The 22,787-nt window shown below is 50.0% G+C and overlaps 1 protein-coding gene across 1 annotated transcript in view; it reads left to right on the plus strand.

The window, feature by feature from the left end:
- The window catches only part of ABCA13 (ATP binding cassette subfamily A member 13), a 123,235-nt gene that overhangs the window by 7,883 nt on the left and 92,565 nt on the right, over nucleotides 1-22,787 (plus strand). The window contains exons 3-10 of the mRNA XM_036328975.1: nucleotides 376-499; nucleotides 4,795-4,946; nucleotides 8,667-8,695; nucleotides 10,698-10,861; nucleotides 12,979-13,109; nucleotides 14,264-14,397; nucleotides 15,032-15,198; nucleotides 17,965-22,662. Coding sequence (XP_036184868.1) covers nucleotides 376-499; nucleotides 4,795-4,946; nucleotides 8,667-8,695; nucleotides 10,698-10,861; nucleotides 12,979-13,109; nucleotides 14,264-14,397; nucleotides 15,032-15,198; nucleotides 17,965-22,662 — 5,599 coding nt within the window. The remainder of the gene's footprint in view (nucleotides 1-375; nucleotides 500-4,794; nucleotides 4,947-8,666; nucleotides 8,696-10,697; nucleotides 10,862-12,978; nucleotides 13,110-14,263; nucleotides 14,398-15,031; nucleotides 15,199-17,964; nucleotides 22,663-22,787) is intronic.

Here is a 22,787-nt window from a genome sequence, read left to right on the forward strand (position 1 = left end):
GTGTGTGTGTGTGTGTGTGTGTGTGAAGGGCAGGGGGCGGAGTGTGTGCCAAGTGTCGGGGGGAACGTGAGCAGCACTTGCCTAAGGAAGGTGGCTTATTGGGGCCACATTAGTCCTGAAAACCTAGGGTCCCGTCTGGTTTTTCTAAACTTCTTTGTTTTATATGATCATTAGCAGCTACACTCAAACATTTAAGAATGCAAGGGGTAATAGACTTCAGAATTTTGCCCAAATTAACCCCCCCCCTCCCCTCCGAGTGGAACAGAATTAATTAGGCAATAGCATGATAGGACAGGTTACTCTTCTGATTCTAACTCAGTAGCAGTGCATTTCTGCAGCCGGGTGCATGGGTCATCTCCTTGCACCCACCTCCAGGTTACTTGCAGCCCCGGGACCTGCCCAGCCGGGGTGTCCTCCCTTTTGTCCGGGGCCTCCTCTGCAACACCGGGGCGCGGTGCCGGAACACGAGCGACCCGGGGCCCACGCAGCACCATCTCCGGTAAGAGACGCAGCGCCTCTCAGAGCCCGTGGGGAGCGGGGCGAGCACAGGCGCCAGGCTTTTAGTAGCACCTCTGTCACTGGGGACGGGTCAGAGGCCATGACAAGCACAGAGGTAGAGTGCCAAGGAAAACGGTTTATTAAACGCAGATGCGCATGGCAGTGCCTTTCCAGCCCGAGTGGTTCCCACAGCTGTTCCCCAAAGTGGTTGCTGAGCAACTGGCACGTGCCATTTGCATGCAAAGGTTTGTTCCTGTGGTTGAGCCCGACTTCAGAACAACCCGCTGAGCTACCCGTTCACGCTGGTGTCCAGTGCTGGCCTGAGCCGCCCGTGTGGTTGTTGGCCGCGCCCCTGCCGCCCGTAACTGAGCTTTTCCTTCTGGGCCTGGCCCCTCCCTTCACCAGGCGACAGGTGTGCAGCTCTGACCCTTCCCCAGGCCACACCTGTGCTTCCTGTGGCATCAAAGACCACACAGAGAAAGAGCGGGAAGTCTTTTCTGAAACAAGAGCCAAAACAAAGGGCGTCACTTCGAGGCCCTGCCTGGCCCGGGAGCCTCTGGGAGGGGCGGGGAGGGAGCGCTGTCTCCGGGCGGTAGTTTGAACTTACCGGCTACAAATGGCCTGCGTTTCGGTTCCTCGGAACCTCCTGCCACTGATGAGCTAAGACATTTAAAGGTAAAGATGTGGAAACAGGCTCTTTACCTCTCAGCCTGGTGCACTCTACACGGCGCTTACGTTGTCTGAGATGGGTATTGTGTATCCAAGCATTATGCAAAGAGCATCATGTGGAAATAGTCTGAAAGCAGAGCCCAAGACAGTCGAGGGTCTTCTTGTGTGTGTAGAGGAGGAAGGTGTTAACGTAAAAAAACCATTGAAACCTGTAAAGAATTTTTGTGAGTTTATTGGAGCCAAACTGTTGACATATGCCGGAAAGCAGAACCTCAACGAATTGAGATAGTGCTCCGGAGAATGGCGGGGTTACATCCGTATTTATACATTCCAATCAAAGGAGGAACGTAGGTGGGTTCCATGAAATTCATTGGTGACAGACTAAGGAGGAGGGATAAAGCAAAGCAGGGAAACCCCTGAGACTGGATAAACAGTAAGATGATGGACACATGCTTATGGGGGTGCAGGAACAATTAACATGGTGATGAAGGAATCTGTGGTCTCTGTCCTGGGCCCAGCACACCTGGCCGTGCCCCAGGGGCTCCAGGTACAGGAAGTCACAAGTTACCCCGACATTTCAAGGGTATGTTATCACAGACGCAAAAAGACAGATAGGCTCAGTGAAGGTAAAGGTTGACCTTGTCAGTGAAGATATCGGCTTAGGACGTAACTGCCCACCATAACTGCTTTTAGTTAAGGTTTAATTCCAGACCATCCTTTGTGGTGACTTTAGGTCTCGAAGTTTGCAAGACCACCATGCAGGCCTCTCCTGAGCTTGTCAGGTCAGCATGTGGCCCCTTTCGTCCACAAAGGGTTAATGTAAAAACATTCAAACCTGTAAAGAATTTCTGTGAGTTTATTTGAGCCAAACTGTCAACAATTGCTGGGAAGCAGTACCTCAACAGCTTGGGATTACGCTCAGGAGAATGGCGGGTTTTCATCTATTTGTATACATTGCAATCAAAGGAGGGGACGTAGGTGGGTTACATGAAATCCACTGGTGATAGCTTAGGGAGGCGGGAGAAACCTCTGGGACTGGATAAAAAGTGAAATGATAGACATATACTTAGATGGGTGCAGGATAGTCAACAGTCAAAATTAACATGATAATGAAGGAATTTATGGTCTCTGTCCTGGCGCCCAGCACATTAGGTTATGCCCCGAGGGGTCCGGAAAAAGGGAAGTTACCAGTTGCCCAGACATTTCACGAGTGTGTTATCATAGATGCAAAAAGACAGACAGGCAGCCCTAACGGCTTTGGCTCAGTGGATAGAGCGTCAGCCTGCGGGCTCAAGGGTCCCAGGTTTGATTCCGGTCAAGGGCATGTACCTTGGTTGCGGGCATATCCCCAGTGGGAGGTGTGCAAGAGGCAGTTGATCGATGTTTCTCTCTCATCGATGTTTCTAACTCTCTATCCCTCTCCCTTCCTCTCTGTAAAAAATCAATAAAATATATTAAAAAAAAAAAAAAAAAAGACAGACAGGCTCAATTAAGGTAAAGGTTAACCTTGTCAGGGAAGATACCGGCCTAGGACGTGACTCCCCACCATCACTGCTTTAGTTAAAGTTTAGTTTCAGACCATCCTTGTGGTGGCTTTAGGTCTGAGTTCACAAGGCCGCCACGCAGGCCTCCCCTGGGCTGTCAGGTCAGCATGTGGCCCCTTCATCTGGGCAGCACACAGAACCTCTCGGGGAGCAGCGGAAGGGCTCGAGCTCTCCGGCACCTCTCAGGTGCTCATGTCCCTCCTCACTCAGAACAGGAACCTGAAATGCTGTTCGCATGGGAACGGGGGGCAGTGGGGGAGGGGGGCTTCCCACCAGACGGCACTGGCCCTGCCCCCTTCAGTTCTGTGAATCAGCGCACCCTTGAACCTGTTTCTCAGGTACCTACTTCCAGTGTTGTGAGTGTTAAAGGCAAAATAATTTAAAAAATATTTTTATTGATTTCAGAGAGGAAGGGAGAAGGGGAAAGAGATAGAAACATCAATGATGAGAGAGAATCACTGATCAGCTGCCTCCTGCACGCTCCCACACTAGGGATGGAGCCCGCAACCCAGGCCTGTGCCCACCAGGGATCAAACCGTCGATAGGTCGACGCTCAACCACTGAGCCACACCGGCCGGGCAAAGGCCAAACACTTAACACAGCAAGCCTGGCGCAGAGGGGGTTCCCGGAAGCCAGCTCGCGTCCCTGGCTGGTAGTGACCTGTTTCTCCACGCCAGGGAGTAACTGTCCTTTCCTCTGGGTCCCTGCACTTCAGGCTCCGGTCAGTGTGCTGGACGCAGGGATGACAGCGGGAGCCGGACAGGGCCCCCGCCTGCGAGAGCCGTGGTCTTCACAGCAGCGGCACCTCGGGGCTGTGACTGACAGCAGGGAGGCCCGCGTGTGAGAAATGAGGTGCAGTAGAGGAAGACCTGAGGAAAGAGGGGGGAAAGAGGCACCAGGAAGGTGCCCACACACGGGCTAGCTCACCTCTGGCTTCTGACCCTGCCCCCGACGGCCCTTTCTCATTGGTTCTTATGTTGGTTCAACGATGAAGTCAGTTGACCTTTATTGCCATCAATAAACATCCACGTGGCCTCAGTTTGCAGATGCTCTGAGGCCAGTTTCCATTCAAGTCTGTGGAAACACGATCTCGGCTAATTGAGTGTGAACTTCCAGGCCCTTCCTAATCCCCCCGGGAAAGTTCTTGGGCACAAGTCCCAGGTTTCCTCCCATCTGGGCTGTTATGATTCTGCAAACCCACTTCCCTTCCTGGTTTTGCTACGTGGAGCCTCCCCCTTAGCTGGCCAGGAGGGTTTTGGGGCTCACGGGCAGGGTCATTGGGGGTTGGTGGAGAGCGGCAGGAGGCAGGGCTGGAGGGTGCAGGGGGCTAGGGTCCCTGAGCAGAATTGCTTCCTCAGACCTCAGCCGACTTGATTTTAGTGATTTCAGTTTGACTGTGGTGACTCCATTTTATTTCTCACTTTATGCCCCTCTCCTCCCCCCCACCCCCCCTGCCCTCAGCCGTTCCCCACCTCTGGGCCGTCTGATAGTCTCTGACCAGCCTGTAACCCCCACTTGTTCCCACTGGCCAACCATTTTTTTTCTCAGGTTTCAGCCCAACATCACCTCCGCTCAGGCCAATCTTGAGCGCAGTCTCTACAACACACTTCCACGCACACGCAGCCTCATCAGATCTCACTGACCGTCCTCCTGCCATTTACTTCACCCACAGTTTCGAGGCGCATCTGTGGACTCCCCTCCTGTGTCCTCCATACCCAGGGGCGGTGGTGCCTCCGTTCACTGGTGCGTTTATTCCCAGCACCTTGCACAGGGCGTGCTGCAGCACATGCGAAAAATAAATGAAAAAAAGTGACTAATAACCATGTAAAATGGTTACACTTCACAGATAATAACGGGATTGAGAGCAACTTTCTAATTTTAAGTTGGCAAAGGTTGTGAAAACCTGAATTCCACTCTGGATGACAAGCAAGGAAAATGGGTTCCTCGGGCAGCCGGTGGAAGGGGAAATGGGCACAGGTTGCATTGACAATGACTTGATACTTGGCATCAGGAATCTTAAAAACGCGCAGGACACGTCCTCCTGTAGAGGGCTCTGTTGGGCTATCATTCTGCTTGCCTGAAGTCCGTCTAGGTTCGGAGCCACAGATGCCCATCACGAGATCCATGACCTGGCCTTCTTACAAGAGATGCAGGACCTGGCCGATGACGTGCGCGAGCTGATGGACAAGGCAACAGACTTAAAACAACTGTGGGTGGAACGCTCCCGGGCTCCAGGCAAGTCAAGCTCACACTGTCAGCCTCTCACCTGGACACGGGCCTGAGCAGCCCGTCAAGTCCGGGTCACAGAGCAGCCCTGCACTGGGCCGGGCGGCCCTTCTTCCTCTTAGAATAGGCGCCCTGCCTGGATGAGGCCCAGCACCCAGAGAGGCTGCGGAGGGCGAGCGAGGTTCCCACCACCTCCCCCGGGATGGCACACTGGGCACAGCCTTCAGAGCGGCTGCAGCTCACCCTGCTCATCTCTGCAGACCCCCCTCCATTCTCTGTCCTCCTTTCTCCTGTTATTGCTTCCTTCTCATCCCCTCTTCCTTTTTTAAGTCCGATCCTGCCTTACACACACACACACACACACACACACACACACACACACACACACCCCTTGATCACTTGGTTCCTCCCTCTGGTAGACTTGAATGGGTCTTTCTATGCTCATAACACTTCAGTTATGATCTCTTATGCTTGGACCTCAGGGTGGGGGGCAGGTAATTGCCTATCTTTCCACAGCTGAGTTATTGCCTACAAACTTCATCCATACTTTGGGGTCACAGTGATCCTGTTCTCGTGCTTCCCCCGCAACTTTTTAACACAACCCCATCCAGAGTTGCCAGGTAAAATACACGACATTCAGTTAAATTTGAATTTCAGGTAAACAATTTTTTAGTTTAAGTGTGTTTTTATTTCCTAAATCTGGCAACCCTAAGAACCCACTTGCAATTTTTTAACGTTTCCTCACCAGAAGATATTTTTCCATTGATTTTTTTTAGAGAGAGTGGAAGGGAGAGGGAGAGACAGAGAGAAACGTTGATGTGAGAGAGAGACATCAATTGGTTGTCCCCCGCATGTATCCAGACCAGGGCTGGGGATTGAGCCTGCAACCAAGATACATACATGCCCTTGACTGGAATCTAACCTGGACCCTTCAGTCCACAGGCCAACAGTTTATCCACTGAGCCAAGCAGGCTAGGTCCAATTTTTCTTTTTAAGTGATTTTTTCCCTCTTTATAGAGTAATACAAGAAAGTGAAATAGAAAGTTTGGCAGAGAAACGAAGCAGGTGAAGTTATGTATTATTTCTAAGAGAGAAACCAGCACCTTTGTGCAGGGTGGAGCCAGGAGGGGCAGACTTCACCATGGACCAGATGCATTACCACGGACTAGAACGGTTCCAAACACGAACGATGGAGTCCTGATTAGCAGGTGCCCTTGGGATCATTGTACTTTAGTAAAATGTGTTTTTCAAATGAGCTTCTCAACATTCTGTTAAAGAGAGAACTAAGTTTTATGAGAGGCAATCTCCGCTTCATTTTCAGTTTGCCACTATTTGAGCCATTTCTCACGATAAAAGAAAATCTCTATTCACAGCACAACAAATGTCTTGGTTTTCTACACCAAGTAATTCTTCAGTTCTCTGTGGGCACTCACTAGGTCTGGAAAATCACAATTTTTTGCTTTTCCTCAACTTTTTCTTTCTTTTTTTTTTGTTGTTTTGTTTTTTTGTTTTTTTTAATTAAATCTTTATTGTTCAGAATATTACATTTGTTCCTCTTTTTTTTCCCCCCATAACTCCCCTCCTCCCAGTTCCCGCCCCACCCTCCGCCCTCACTCCCCACCCACTGTCCTCATCCATAGGTCCACGATTTTTGTCCAGTCTCTTCCCGCATCCCCCACACCCCTTTCCCCCCCAGGAATAGTCAGTCCATTCCCTTTCTATGTCCCTGATTCTATTATAATCAACAGTTCATTCTGCTCATCAGATTATTTATTCACTTGATTCTTAGATTCACTTGTTGATAGATGCATATTTGTTGTTCATAATTAGTATCTTTACCTTTTTCTTCCTCTTCCTCTTCTTAAAGGATACCTTTCAGCATTTCATATAATCCTGGTTTGGTGGTGATGAACTCCTTTAGCTTTTCCTTATCTGTGAAGCTCTTTATCTGACCTTCAATTCTGAATGATAGCTTTGCTGGATAAAGTAATCTTGGTTGCAGGTTCTTGGTATTCATCACTTTGAATATTTCTTGCCACTCCCTTCTGGCCTGCAAAGTTTCTGTTGAGAAATCAGCTGACAGTCGTATGGGTATTCCCTTGTAGGTAACTGAGTTTCTTTCTCTTGCTGTTTTTAAGATTCTCTCTTTATCTTTTGCTCTTGGCATTTTAATTATGATGTGTCTTGGTGTGGTCCTCTTTGGATTCCTTTTGTTTGGGGTTCTCCGCGCTTCTTGGACCTGTAAGTCCATTTCTTTCACCAGGTGGGGGAAGTTTTCTGTCATTATTTCTTCAAATAGGTTTTCAATATCTTGCTCTCTCTCATCTTCTGGCACCCCTATAATTCTGATGTTGGTACGCTTGAAGCTGTCCCAGAGGCTCCTTACACTATCCTCGCATTTTTGGATTCTTTTTTCATTCCGCCCCTCCGGTTGGGTGTTTTTTGCTTCCTCGCATTTCAAATCATTGACTTGATTCTTGCGCTCCTCTGGTCTGCTGTCGGGAGTCTGTATAATATTCATTATTTCAGTCCGTGTATGCTTAATTTCTAGTTGGTTCCCCAATATAAGATCGAGGGTCTCATTAGTTTTCTTGTAGATCTCATTAAGTTTATCGGCGGCTTCTAAACAGTTCTTGAGAGACCTTAAAAGTGTGGTTCTGAACTCTATATCTTCCATTGACAATTTTGTCCTGTTTCTTTGTCTCCGCATTTTGTTATGCTTCCTTGGTGCACCCCCTAGTGGTCTTTGTGTGCAGTCTTATAGTTAAACCTTGTTGTAGCTAATTCCAGGGAGGGTTTGACCTCCAGGCCAAGTGGCTATGAGAATCAGCTGTGTCAGCAGTGAGAGAACTTCTGTCCTCTAGGGAGGTGCTAATCTAGCCTTTGCCTGAGGCTATCCGGCAAATGCCTCTGTGCAGGGCTTGGGCGGGGCGGGTCGCACAGGATCAACAGGGTGGGCCGGAGAGAGCAGTTATGGCGGCTCTCAGTCCTGTCCCCAGGGGCTCTGCCTCTCTGAGTCCCAGCACCCGCTGCAGACCTCGGAGAGAAAGCTGCACTCGCTCTGACCGAAGCCAGACAGTCCCGATTCTCCCGTTTGAGTCTGGGCCCCTAAAGACTCGCCCGTATCTGGAGCTCAGAGTCTGCGACTCCCTCCCGATTGAAAACGCCAACCGCGCCCTCCGCCGCCAGCCTGCTCCGCGCACTCCGCACCTCAGAATTTGACTTCAGCACTGCGCCTCCTCTGAGTGTCCGTATGCGTTTCTCTTTCCTCCTAGTTGTAGGACTTCCACTCAGCCAGCGTTCCTGTGGTTCTGGGTGATGTCCCTTCCGTTTTTTGGTTTCACTTTTGAAGTAGTTGTTCAAAGCAGCAAACTCCGGTGTTAACCTATGCCGCCATCTTGGTTCAACTTTTTCTTTCTTTGCTTTCTTTTCCTTCACGTTCTCTGTTCTGTCCTGAATGGTCACAATGCCTGTGGAATGAGAGATTGATAAAATTATACTTTTTCTGCAAATTAGTGAAGTCTAGTTTACCAATTTCCCCAGGAATTTACTTTACTATCCATGTGTTTTAGAAATCGAAAGTGGCTGTCTATCCTTCAGTCAGGCATGTAACCATATTGTGGCCCAGACTCTGTGTTGGGCCTTTTGATTTTAGAACTAAACGGCCGCTGAGCAAGTGCGCTCTGACTGCTGGCTGAACTAACACGTCTGAAATCTTCTCTGTTGTAGGTTCTCCTTATGGCCCCAGCTTCTTAACAGTAAGTATTGTGCCAGAAGTTTGAAACATGGTCTTCAGAGACAAAACGGTTAGGCTGCAAACACGGTTTCAATCTCCTGATTTTATCTTCAGCAACAGCCTGTGGACTCTGGTCTGGGGAAGGCACACTCCCGGAGGAGATGGGCTGGAAGAGGAGCTTGGTCTGGGTTCAGGGCAGCAGGTGCAGTGAGGCCTGGGGCGGAGCAGCAGGTGCAGTGAGGCCTGGGGGCGGAGCAGCAGGTGCAGTGAGGCCTGGGGCGGAGCAGCAGGTGCAGTGAGGCCTGGGGGCGGAGCAGCAGGTGCAGTGAGGCCTGGGGCGGAGCAGCAGGTGCAGTGAGGCCTGGGGCGGAGCTCTGATGTCTGTGACATCAGGTTAGCGCTGAATCCCGCATCTGGGTCCTCCTGACTCGCCCTGGGCACGACTCCCGCTGCGGCCCAGGTGTCGCCACTGAGGGGTCCTTGCGCCCGGATGGTCCAGCGGGGCCGGGAGGGTGGAGCACCTTCACCACAGGAGGAGGTAGGGCTTCTGCATCCGCTGGTTCTACTGCGGGTCTGACTCGATGGCCGGGGTTTGGAGTCGCCCGAGAAGAAGCTGGAAGGAAGCAGGACCCGGATGGTACCGCGTCCTGGTGGGACCTGATTGGTTGAGGACATCACTCCCTGTGCGTCGGCTTTTCCTTCCGACTCTGACCAGCCGCAGTGGCAGGCACTGAGCGCATTGAAACGTTGAAACGGGTCCGCGGGGACCGGTCCCCGCAGGTTGGTTCCGCGTCCCGAGGTCTCCGCTCAGCGCTGGGCGGTGACTGCGCCTGCGCGGACGGCCTGGCCCGGCGCCGAGGAGCAGGTCCGGGCACCACTGGCCTGAGGACCAGGCCCGACGGGGCCGCGAGAGACGGAGAGGCCGGGGCCGCGGGGGGAGGCCGGGGCCGCGGGGGGGGGGGGGGGGAGCCGGGGCGGTGGCCGTGGGCCGAGCCCGGGGCCCGCGGACGTGGGGCCTGTGTCCCGGGCGGCGAGGGGCACAGGGAGGCCCTTCCCGGACATGACGGCGCTGCCGCCAGGAGACAGCACGTGGGGCGCAGGTGCGGCCGGGGTCCCCCACCGCCCGGGCGGCCCCCAGCGCCCCCTCTGCGCTTCGCCTCGCGAGCTGGGCCCACGCCCGGTGCCCACGGGCCCGCCCCGCCCGCACCTCGGCCGCCGCCTGCGGTGGAAGCAGCTCCGGCCCGGAGGGCGCTCCGCGAGGTTGGACCGGCTCCTCGCCGGCCTCGTTCTTCTCCGGGAGGAAGAGGCCGCTGTGGGTTCTCACCGAGGCTGTTGGGAAAACGCTCCTGTAGCTGTCATTGTTGTTCATCTTCACTGGATGCTTCCCCATTGGTTCTTGGAGAGGGAGGGGGGAGGGGGAGAGGGAGGGGGGCAAGGGGGAGGGAGGGGGCAGGGAGGGGGAGGGGGAGGCGGCCATCCATGTGACCGCGGGCCTGGGCTGAGACCCAAACCCATGACCCTCGGGTCTCACTGCTGAGCACACGGCCAGGGCTGGCCGTCATCTTTATTTCCCTTTCTCCGCACCGACGTTTCAGTGGTGGTGCCACCAAGCCCTGCGCGGCGGTGGGGAGGGGCTGGGGAAGGGTTGGGGATGTCCGTGGGGAGTGTTCCGATCGGACAGGGTGTGTCACTGCCATTGGGTTTAGCTGCGGTAACAGAAAAGCCCGTCGCAGCGGGTGTCCCTTACGCACAATGGAACACTCCTTCATTGCTAAGACCTGCCTTGCAGTCAGGGAAATTGGCTACAAGAGCAGACCTCGGCCCCTCTTTCCCGGTCCACACTGGCACATTTAAAAGCCCGACCTCACAGTCTTTGTACATCTATCTGTTCACAGCACTGTGACGTAGCAGGCATGGTCTCTGCCAGCTGAGGTTCTGGCTTCTTACACTCTGCAGCCCATGCCCCATCATTTAATTGATTAACACAAATAAAGAGAAAAACCCTTGGTATCTTTTTCGATCAGGTAGATCTCAACAAGACCGAGGAGGTGATAGCGGCATTGGAAAGCCTTCACCAGCAGCCCCAGGTCTGGGACTTCCTGCTTTTCCTGCCCAGACTGTACGCACATCCTGTCCCCATCGACGATGGCCTCCGCGGTGCCACCCGCCTTCTCCAGGCTGTCTTGAAGTAAGATACAAAGAAAGTACAACGAATTGTAGGTGTGGGGTGCTTCCTCCTCACTTTTTTAATGGGAAATTATATATATACCTGAGTAATTATTATTTTTAAATCCTCACCCAAGGGTATTTTTTCCATTGATTTTTAGAATAGAATGGAGGGAGTGAGGGAGGGTGAGAGAGAGAGAAACATTGATGTGAGACACATTGATTGATTACCTCCTGCACGCACCCTGACCAGGGCTGGGAATCAAACCTGTAACCCAGATACATGCCCTTGACCAGGAATCAGATCTGAGACCCTTCTGTGCATTGGCCGATGCTCTAACCACTTGAGCAACACCAGCCAGGGCTCCGAGTAATTATTGGATAACTAGAGGCCCAGTGCACAAAATTTGTGCACTCAGTGGGGTCCCTCAGCCTAGCCTGCACGCTCTTTCAGTCCAGGAGCCCTCAGGGGATGTCTGACTGACGGCTTAGGCCCGGGGGGGGGTGGGGGTGGGAGCAGGCCTAAGCCGTCAGTCAGACATCCTTAGCACTGCCGCGGAGGCAGGAGAAGATCCCGCCACCACCGCTGCACTCACCAGCCATGAGCCTGGCTTCTGGCTGAGCGGCACTTCCCCTGTGGGAGTGCACTGACCACCAGGGGGCAGCTCCTGTGTTGAGCATCTGTCCCCTGGTGGTCACTGTGTGTCACAGTGACCTGTAGTTCCACCTTTTGGTCGATTTGCATATTAGCCTTTAATTATATAGGATTGGACAAGAAAAACTCCACCGTGATGTCATCCCAAAGCTGGAATTCCTGGTCTCCGCCTGCCCTCATGTACCTGTGTAAATATTTTACATAAGTGCAGCAATGCTGTTCAGAGCACATTTTCCTTGATTTAAATTTTTTAACCATTGGCATTTCATTTGCTCTTAGAGTCCTCAAGTGAACATTTTTTAAAAATACATTTTATTGATTTTTTACAGAGAGGAAGGGAGAGGGATAGAGAGTTAGAAACATCAATGAGAGAGAAACATCGATCAGCTGCCTCCTGCACACCCCCTACTGGGGATGTGCCGGCAACCAAGGTACATGCCCTTGACCGGAATCGAACCCGGGACCCTTCAGTCCGCAGGCCGACGCTCTATCCACTGAGCCAAACCAGTCAGGGCTCAAGTGAACATTTTTATGCCTGCGTAACATTCCCTTTTGGTACCATGCCACCTACCATATGTACTTGGATGTTTGGTTATTCCTGAGTTTTTCACTATTAGAGATATGACACGTATATAATAAGTTTAACTAATTTGAGCATGGCTTCCCAAGTTGTTACGAAGGCGTATTTGTCAGTGTAGGAAGAAGGAACGTATTTTGACAATTGTTGGTTTGATTTGTCACTTACACATTTGCACACCTGGAGTGCTTCCCCGGCACGACCGGTTTTCAGTGGCGTCTCCTGTAACCTGGGCTCTGCGGTGTGCAGGATGCCACGCGAGATCTTCCTCACAAGAAGCTGCAGGGAAGAACCTCTCTGGAGCACAACTTACGTCTTTTTGGTCTCGTGTTGCTAAAATTCAGATATTTTCCCATGTCAGTTGAATGGATTTTCAAATTTACACGTTCAAGCATAATTAGTTATGAAGTAAAATACTGATATATAAAAACAACGTTAACACTACAAGCATGTGGACTCCCTGAGGCCTGTGTGTGAAGGGGTTAGATAAACACGATCGCTGACCACTCGGATCCGGAGGTTAAGACGGCGTCCCAGGGGGCGCCTTCCAGACGTGAGCTGAGCACCTGCCCTGGAGGCAGCTGGGCTGATGCTCACCTGCCTTCTGCGATGACAGTGCTTCGCACCCTGGCTGCCCTGCTGATGGTTGGAAAGTGTCAGAGACTCGGGTTCTGTCCCAGGCAGAGCGGGAGGTGGCCCGGGTGCCAAGTGTTCATGAGAGGGACTGGGCTGTTCTGTGGAGTCCCGAGTCCAGGGCGTTGCGGCCACATTGAAAGCCACCACGAATGCTGCGTGTGGCTGGCCCGGCACAGCTGCAGGGGCTGGCACAGTGGCTGGGGCGGAAGAGTGGAGTCCATGCCCTGTGCCAGCGACCAGCTCACGCTGCTTTGCTTTTGTTTGGTTCCAGTTCCTTAGCTTCTCTGGAAGATCTAGATTGGCTGCCACTCAACCCTGCTACCTCCAGGGTTTCCAAAATGCTGCTGAAGGTGACCATTTCCGCGCTGACGTTCCTGCAGGACCATGGAGTGGCAGCCGCTGGTGCGGGTGGGTACCTAAGCGGTTCCGGTATTTCAAGTGGTTCACCTGTTAAATTTATTGACAACCGACGGAGCTCAAGTGCTGTTCAAATCACTTAAAATATAAAGGCAACAAGAATAGCTGTTTCTTTAAGAAAAGGCAGCAGTAGACTGGGAATTGGCGCCTCTGACCTGCACAGGGAGAGCTTACACAGAGACTTCTGTGCTCCTTCCCAGTGTCCCGCCTGTGGAGCCGCCTCGCACGACCCCCTCCAGACCCAGGCCCCCAGCTCTTCCCGCTGCCGGTGGCTCAGCGGAGGGAGGACCTGTGGACAGGAAGGGGTCCGCTGGCCCTGCCGGAGGGAAGCCAGGCTGCAGTGTTTACCTCGCTCTCCTGTGGGCTCATCGCAGCAGGAGCCACGGGTTCTTAATTCAGCACAGAGCCCAGCGGAGTGGGGGACACACAGACCCCCTCGCGGAACCCTTCCGCCACCTCCGTTAACAAATGCGTTGTCATTAGGAAGCTCAGGCTCTGTGCGTCATCCAAATTACACGATCCACTTACCTTACAATTGGAAATATAATTACAGTTAAGAATGTAATTAAAATTAGTGATGTGCTGTTAACTTTCAGTGAGTGAGAGCTAAGAGCCATCACAGAACAGCTTCCGGAGGCAGCTACAAATTGTCTTCATTAATTGTGTCTCCAAAGACGAGCAGAGGACAGCGCGCGAGGGGAGGGGAAGGCCCTCAGTGGCTCCGGCTCGGGGCCGGCCGTGCTCTGTTCGGGATTGTTCATCCGCGTGCTCTGAGCTGTCATTAGCCCCGACTTCCAGAACCCAAGTTGTCGTTCTGATGTTAGACCGATCGGACAGTGTTCCACCCGCTCCTGGGCTGATGTGACTATTTCCCTTTCTTTCCCGAATTCTGTGATCATTGTAACTTGGATGATGCACAGAACCTTAGAGATCCGCAGTCATTCCCGCCGGGAGCAGGCGCCCTCCCCACACGGCCGCACCAGGGCCAGCCTGGGTTTGCTTCTCCTACTTGACTGACCCAATAGCATTGGGTTGCCCTTTGCTTTCCCTTTGAAAGTGAAGGCGCTGTTCTCTGAACTGCGGCGACAGCACCTGCCACAGTGCTGAGGAAGTGACCTGTCCCCCCTGCTGCCTTGCAGAGCCGGTGCGCGGCCTGTCCCTGCGTGGCCTGCTGCGGGCCCCCCAGGAGGTGCAGGCGGACCTGCAGGCCTGGTTTGGATTTGACGACCTCCACGCGGAGCAAATCCTGAATTACTCGGCTGAACTGGACGAGGTGCGCACACTTCCTCTCCTCTCGCGCTTGGCTTTCTCCTTGAGAGACTGGGAATCAATCGCGTGGGCAGGTGGACGCCTTGCTCAGCCATTATCCGGGTCCCTGACTGCTGGGTTGTCAGGGTCCCCCCTCCCCCAACAGAGCCTTGTCATGTGCTCCCTGCCTTCCATGACTGCGTGTGAACGATCTGTTTTGATGTCGGGTGGAGCCACCGTACTGATTGCCGTGAGCTTCATCATCCCCAAGTCTGTGACGTCCGGGGCCTTTGTGACTGGGTGTTAATTATGACCTCATTTTAAAGACAACTGTATTTATACCGTCTCAAACACGTCCGCTTAGTTTGGGAGCATGTTTCACTTGTTTAGAAATGTACCTACTGCTTTCTCCTCTGGGAATGGGAGTGGGGAGGAAGGAGAAATGGGGCTGATGAAAGTGTCGCACCCATCCATTGTTGCAGTTTGTAGTCTTTAATGTCCGAGACATTCAGCCACAATGCAGCTGTGACCAATCCTTTCAGTCTCCCGACCTTGTAAGATGGGCCGTCTGTCACCTCGATGGCCTGTGGATGTCTCTTGACCAGACGCTGTTGCCCCTCAGTCACCGTTGTGACAGTCGCCCTTGTTTCTGACCACAGGTGCTCCATCGGTGGCGGGAGGGCGGCCGAGGCCTGGCGGCGCTTAGGAGCCTGCTGGAGCGAGACCGCTCCCTGCAAGAGGTGGCGGACGCTTTGCAGGCTGGGCTGCTCCTGCTGACGGGCAGCGCGACAACGGAAGGCCCCGGCGGCCACGCTCCGCCAAACGCGTAAGACACACTTCCCGTTTCAGGGTTCTTAGCCCAGAGCACACTGAGGGTTAAAGGGTGAAACTGTTAGAAACGAATTCTTAAAACTGCTGGATCCTGAATCCCAGGCTAGTGAGCCTGTGCAAGGAGGCCACCTGATGGGCAGGGGGTTTGAGAAGGGCCAGCATTTTGGATGTTAGGTTTTATGTCGTTGACGTCTGTTTAAAGATGAACAATAACATTTGTTTCCTATTTAATGAATTTCTCCTTTATCTTTATTAGCCTTTTTACTAAATTTAGTTTGATCTTTTTCCAGCTTCTTGGTTTTCAGGTTTTCTTTCTTTGTAACAGATGCTAGGGCCACCCCCTCTCCTCACAGAGCTCTGGTACATTCCACACAGTTGGATGAGCAGGGCTCTGTCATCAATTTCTAATATTTCCAATTCAAAATCTCCTCATATTTATTGTGAGTTCTTCTGACTCATAGTTATTTAGAAGCAGATCGCTTAATTTCCATGGACATGTGGGGGCTTTTCAAGTTACTTTTAAAGATTGATTTCTAGTTTTGTTTTAGTGAGAGGACATACTCTGGATGTTTTAGACTCTGAATTTTGTAAGATGAACTTTATGCTCACACAATCGATTTTGGTAAATATATGTGCTCTTCCAAAGAACATGACTTCTGTTGTCGGGTACCGGGGTTTATGCATATTAATTAGGTTAAGTATGTTCCTTGTTCGGTCCAAGTCGCCCCCAGCTTACCTGTTTCCATCTGTCTGTCCTTCATCTCGGCCAGAGGGGAAGTCGAGTCAGAAGGATTCCGAGTCCTCTTTTGTTAGGTTTCCAACAGAATCAAGGAACCACTGTGGCCTTTCCTAGACCTGACGTTCCACCCTCCTGAAGTCACCATGCTTTTGTCCTGTTGGGGTGTGAGGGACGCGGTGGGACAGAGCTTGGCATTAGAGCAGGGCTCACAAACTTGGAGTGGATCAAACCTCTCTGTGAAGTTTGCCGTCATATGCAAGTCTGGACCTGCCGCAGAAACGCTGACTCGCCGTGTGCAGGGCCCAGGTTTCTGTAGGTGAACGGGTTCTACAGTTGGTTCGGAGCACACCTGCACCTCTAGGCCTGGACTCTCACTCCCGGGAGGAGGAGGAGGATGGGAAGGAGAACCAGTGCCTTGCCTTACTCTCCTGAAAGTCTCAAATGTTTAATAGCCCAAGAGAGACGGCAACAACCACGGCGTCTGTATGCGCTCCATGGCACGTTCAGGGTTGTGCTTGTGCTTGTAGCAGCCGGCACGGTACCTTCCTGATAGAGGCCAGATGGTGGTGGTAAATGAGTCGGTAGAAGGACAGGAAGCCACCAATGTAAGACAGCGGAGCTGGAGGTGACTGGGAGGTGGACCTCTCCCAGGGAGGGAGAACACGGGGCCACGTGCCTTCCTGTTCCTGCCCTCTTTGAAATGTTTCTTTTCCCACGAATGGAAATGATGATGTACCTCAGAAGGCTGTGGAGGGATGACTGGGATTGTGGCTGTGGCTGTGGCTGTACAGATTGTGAAGGGACACAAAGACCGTGGGGCCACATTCCACTCATGGCACTGGCTCTATACCAAGGGCTCTTCATGCACAGCCGCCTCCTCCCACCCCGCGACCCACGGACCCCAGCGCTGTCAGCCCTGATGACACGCCCCGTGTGTGTGCAGACGCTTCTCGGAGGGCCGGGCAGATGAAGGCGTGGGTCCCTGGCTGGAGCTTTTTCGTTCCAATGGGCATGTTTTCCGTGTTCCGTGGGCCAGAGTAGCCACTCTCTGTCCTGCAAACAACAGGCTCGATTGAGCCCGTGTTTTCTCTGCTCCGGACCCAGGTGTTAGAGAGCAGCACCGCTCAGCTCCTGTGTTTGATCGTCCTGTGTCTCCTGGGCCCAAGTCACACAGCAGGATTAGACTTAAAGAGGTTGAGAAAGGTTCACCCTTTAAGCCATTAATAGCCAAATCTCTTATCCACAATTCTGAAATCTAACGATTCTGTTGACCCTCCACACGTGGTCTGAGTCCATTCCTGGGTTTCTCAGTGGACAGACGTGTCACTGGGTTGGGAAGGGGCTGCCCCAGCCCCTGTGGGTGAAGGGGGCATTGTCACTCATCTGATAGGTGCGCCATGTTTTCTTCCTGATGTCTGAGACACACGGGGCCCAGGGCTTCCCCAATGGGCTTGTCGCTCCTGAGTCAGGACTTCTGTTCACAAGTGTGGGCCTGTCCTGACTCCTCAGCTGCTACTGTGGCAGAACTCTTGTTTTAAAGGTGTGTATTTTAAAAATAAACACTTAGAGGAAAAGTACCCCATGAGGTTGTAATGGTGGGAGGTACAGGAATTGCTTTCCAGAACAGGGACCCAACACTGGTCCTCAGAGCACCAGACAGTGTCTGACTCACGCTGCCCGGGGGACAATCCCTGCAGCCAAGACATTGGGATGTGATGAGGAATTGCACCCTAAGGTTCTTCTGCATAAATAAGCAGCAGACCTGTCTCTAACAGCCATACGGAGGAAAATGGGCTATTTCGGCGCAGCAAGCAGGTTTTTAGCTAAATACTGGCAGCTGCATTGCAGAGTTCTAAACACGTTCAGATGCTCACATTCATATAATTCCTACTGGGAAAACACACTGTCTAGTAAATATTTCATTTATCTTTAACAATAAATCTGATTATTATCTTGAAAATTTGTAGGTTGACTTTATCTTTCTTTTTTTCTGATACCAATATAGTTCTGTTAATATTGTAGGGTCTTAAATGCCACAAAGGAACATCTCATGAAGGAAAAGAAGTTGGATGCCCTTGAGGATGAGCAAATGAACTTTCTTTTGTCCTTCGTGGGATTTTTGGAGAAATTGTTGTTGCCTAACCCTTTTGACTCATCCAGCGGTCCCACTGAGACACTTCTAAATGCAAGTCATTCCTGGATAAATCACTTAAAGAATTTAGGAAGAGAGCCATCTGGTTTTGATGCTCAGAAACTTTTGGAATTTGGCAAAGAGGCGATTGAAAAAATGCACACTCTTAAAAAGGAGGAATCAAGCTATATTTTGAGATTTATGGAAACAGTACTTTCTGGAATTAACCCCAAGCTCCTGGAATTGTGGACGTACGGCATTTCCAAAGGAAAGAGAACTAAATTCGAAAACTTGTCTACACTTTCAAATTTTTCTGTTCTAGAAAATGAGAGGATTCTTAGTAAAAGCTTTAATTTTTCCAAGTTGTTTCACTCGGATTGGCCTGAGTCACCAGCTGTGGGAATAGATTTTGTTCATCTAAGTGAATCTATAATCCACAGTCTCTATGAACTTGGGTTCCTGAGCCAGGAGCAAGTCTCGGAGGCTCTGGACACTGTCTATGCTGTGAGGAATGCATCTGCTCTTTTCTCGGCCCTTTCTGAACCGCAAAGACAAGAAGTTGATAACATTTTGACTCATATCTATCTAAATGTCTTTAAGGACCCAGATTCAGCTTTTCTTCTGCAGGTTTATTCTTCATTTCACCAATACACTGACAAATTATTGGGCATCCAGAGGAGAGAGTCTTTGCTCTCTTTCCTGACTCAAACTTCGAAGCACATTTTTGAGATTTTGAAGCAATTTAATTTTCAGAATATCAGCAAAGCATTTGCATTTTTATATGAGACAACAGAACTTCTTGGGGGAATTTCTGAAGTATCTTATTGTCAGCAATTGCTTTCAGTTTTCAACTTTTTGGAGCTTCAAGCCCAGTCCCTGTTGTCCGCAGAGCACCCAGAGTTGGAAGTGATCCACGCTACTTTGACCGGCCTCAAACAGCTGCTCATGGGGGATGAAGATTTTCGTATTTCTTTATTTCAGTATGTGAACCAGCTCTTCAACAGTTCAGTAGGAACCCTGTTGGGTAATGAATGCTTTGCTTTGAATAATAAAATCACTTCTTCTCTGAGTTACTCAGTAGATGGAGGGCCTCCACTTACTCTTCTGTGGGCACAGATTCATTCAAACCTCTCCGCAGATGGCAGCGTGTTCAGTGAGCGGGTGGCTGTTCACTGTTCCATTTCGTGGCTTCAGGCGTGGGCTGAAATCTGGGGAAGCACAGCTCAGATGTTGGAGCTGGATGTGAATGCTTTCACTCCTCTTCATATCGCGCTTACCCAGCTTTTGGGTGAACTGGAAAGTGATGTGAAAATTTCTGAAAGCTGCCAGGGAATATTTCCCATTCATCGCCCTGCTACACTCATATTAAACCTGCTGAAAAACATGACTCAAGGTGGCGGCTTCCATGACCGGGACGATTTTCGGGATCTCAGGGCCCTCTGGGGAGCAGTACGTGATGCATTGGTTAGAGTCAAGTTGCTCCACCCGGACCAGGTGGAGAAATCCCTTTCCACCCTGGACACCGCCCTGAGTCAGCTGCAGGCATTTCCGCTCAACACAAGAGCAGGCAGGGAGTTTTTGTATTCTGTGCTCAATGTGTTCACGGGGGTAAGTAATACCTCAGGCTATAGAGACAGACATACACACTTGGTCAATCACTTCCTTTTAAATAACCTCACGGATTATGAAGTAAACTCTGAAAGCATCATCACTGACCTAAGAGAAACAATATTATTTCTTAGAAATGTGTCACATGACCATACTTTATTGTCCTGTGCTGATAGTTTCCAAAACATCATTGAATTTATTTTGGAAGATGGCTTATTACATGTAAATACTTCACAGAGGGCGTTACGTATTCTGGCCATGTTAAATTCCTTCTTTTCCTCCGAGGACATCGTGAGTAGACTGGAAGGATGCGTTGAGTGGGTGGACATCTTCAATCATTCGTATGTGGCCTATAACCCTAGTTTTTCACAAGGCCCTCTTCAGGGTGTTTTGAAGCATTTCAGTGATGTGGAAAATAAAATTAATTCTACATTGACACTTGTTACTTGGCTGTTGAATACAGTGGAATCTGGTTGTTCGTTGAATAAGTCAAATGTAAATTGTATGGCTATTTACTTAAAAAATGTAACTGACTTCCTAAATGTTATACTTACAGCAGTATTTGAAAAAGAAAAGGCACCAAAATTGGAGATTTTATTAACTCTTTTAAATAATTCCACAAACCAAGTAAGTATGCTTATCAACAACTTAACAAGAGACTTTGAATTTGCATCTCAATCCAACTGGAAACATTTTACTGAATTAATTCTAAGACCTATAGAAATGTCAGAAGAAATTCCTAGCCGATTTCAAAATACTTGGTTGCATTTAGTAGATCTGGGGAAAGAAATTCAAGAACTTGTGAAAGATATTTTCCCTAACATTCTGGAAAATAACTTCTCTTCTAAAGCTGAAAAGTTCTTAAATATATTTACTGCCAGTCCAAAGGAAAAGGATATACATCGTTTAGGTAATTCACTTTTTCATTTAGCAAGTTACCTTGTCTTCAACTTATCAGATGATCTCCAAAATTCACCCCAAATAATTCCACGTGAAATAATGAGAGCTGTGGGTCTTGGTATTCAACTGATTAGGGATGTGTTCAACTCCCTAATGCCCCCAGTCCATCACAATATTCCAGAAGATCCAGGTAATAATAAAGTTTTAAAGAAGATAGCTTCTTTCCTTCTCACCCTAAAGAAGACCGACATAGACCTTCTGGTAGACCAACTCGAACAAGTTGGTGAAAGCCTAATGGATTTTATAAAGAATATCAGTAGACCAGGTACTGACAGTTTGGGGGTCAAGTTGCTTGTTGGCTTGATGGAGAAGTTTGTAGACAGCTCCCATTCTTGGAATGTCAATCATCTGCTGAGGCTGTCACGCCTGTTCCCCAGAGAGGACGTGGATGCTGTGGTGGATCTGTACTATGCCCTCCCTCGCGCTGTGAGGCTCCTGCAGAGAGTGGTGGACAAGAACGTCACCAAAGCCCTCAAGGATGTCTACGACTTCACAGCCCTTCATGGCATAGGCATTTCTCATGTCACCAAGGAAGACTTCATGTTTGTGATGAAAACTCTCCTGGACACCATTGAATTAGTATCAGATAAGCCAGGGGTTCTTGCCCAGGTTGTAACTTGCCTTCCTGTGGTTTGGTGCCGGAATTACACAATATCTGGATTTCAGCAGGATCCAGAATTAGAAGCCTGTAATGGCCGCTTTTACAGCAAAGTGGCTAGTATACTTGACCACCTCCACCTGTCTCCCCCGGGTGAAGTTTCACAATGTTCAAACAAAAGCTCACGGATGGAAATAACTAAGAAAATGGTCTGCGTAATTCGTGAGCTAGTGGACTGGAGCTCCATTCTTCTAGAGCTGTCTGAAGTCTTCCACGTGAAAACCTCGCTTGTGAAAACTGTGCAAGAATTTAGGCGTAAGGTGTTTCCATTTGTCCTATCTGGAAATCAGAGCAAGGGTAGCACCTCTGGACTCTGTCCTCCTGGCCCCTTGAAGCAAGTTGCTTTACAAATCATAGAAAAGTTTAGAAACGTCAGTTTTACAAAAGCTACGTCAGATGAAAACATTCTTGATAACTTAGCTCTTTTAAACAGGGTCCTTAACAATGAAGGCGCAGAGGCATCTCTTAGGAGCCTTCCCTTAAGTTTGGGAAGGGTGATAAATTCACTTTCTGGGGATGAGAGCCTAGGAAATAGTACTCGCTCTGTAGTCTCTCTATTCATGATGTTTTTGAATTCAAACCTTCTAGGAAGGCATTTCGAAGCACTATCGAGTTTTATTAAAAAGAGTAAAACAGCTTACAAGTTTGAAGATCTGTGGCTTGAGTCTGAACAAGCCATGAAAGATCCAAACCTCAATTTCAAGAGAAGAACCCTGTTCTCTAAAATAAATGAAGAGATTCCAATGATTAACTCAGTGGCTCTTCAGAAAATGACTGAGCAACTTATCCACATTTTGGAAAGCCTGAATTCATCATCGTTGCCTTCATCAGAAACGACTGGAGGTTTTCCATCCGTCACAAAAAACTGGCTTCATAAACATGCAAGTGAAGAACACTCCAGAATAATACAAATATTATTCCTCCTTCTGGTCAGTGAGAGTTCAACATTGATTAAAGATATTAATACCTTTTCGGATTATCTCAAAAACATTTCCAGAGGAGGTGATTCTCACGTTGACCTTCTTGCTCAACTGGTCAACCAAGAACAGTCAACCAATTTCTCAGTTGCTAGGTTGCTTTTGAAAAGCTTCCTAATGAATTCAGTCAATAACTTAGCTGCGGGCTCTCGACAAGCAGCCTGGAACTTAAGTGACACTGACCTTCAGATCCTGAATCTCATTAACCTCACCTTGAACCAGACACCGTTAGAAAAGGGTGAGAGGGTACTTCTCCCTCCAGGAGGCATGGTGGAGTCCATGGGACAGCTTTTGAAAACATTCTTCACCTTTTTAGAAAAGGAAAATTCTGAGAATAAAACATCTCTTTTGCCGAAAGACCTCCACGACATCGTTGCAGAGATGAGGTGAGTCTGCTTCTGTGCAGTACATGTTGTTACACATTCAACCCACTTTACCTCCCGCGGCGCACCTGCCACGAGCAGCACTGTGCCTGGCCCTGTGAAAGCTCTTTGAAGTGAATTGTGGCCTA

Source organism: Myotis myotis, unplaced genomic scaffold, assembly GCF_014108235.1.
Source record: "Myotis myotis isolate mMyoMyo1 unplaced genomic scaffold, mMyoMyo1.p scaffold_m19_p_11, whole genome shotgun sequence".
Taxonomy (NCBI): Eukaryota; Metazoa; Chordata; class Mammalia; order Chiroptera; family Vespertilionidae; genus Myotis; species Myotis myotis.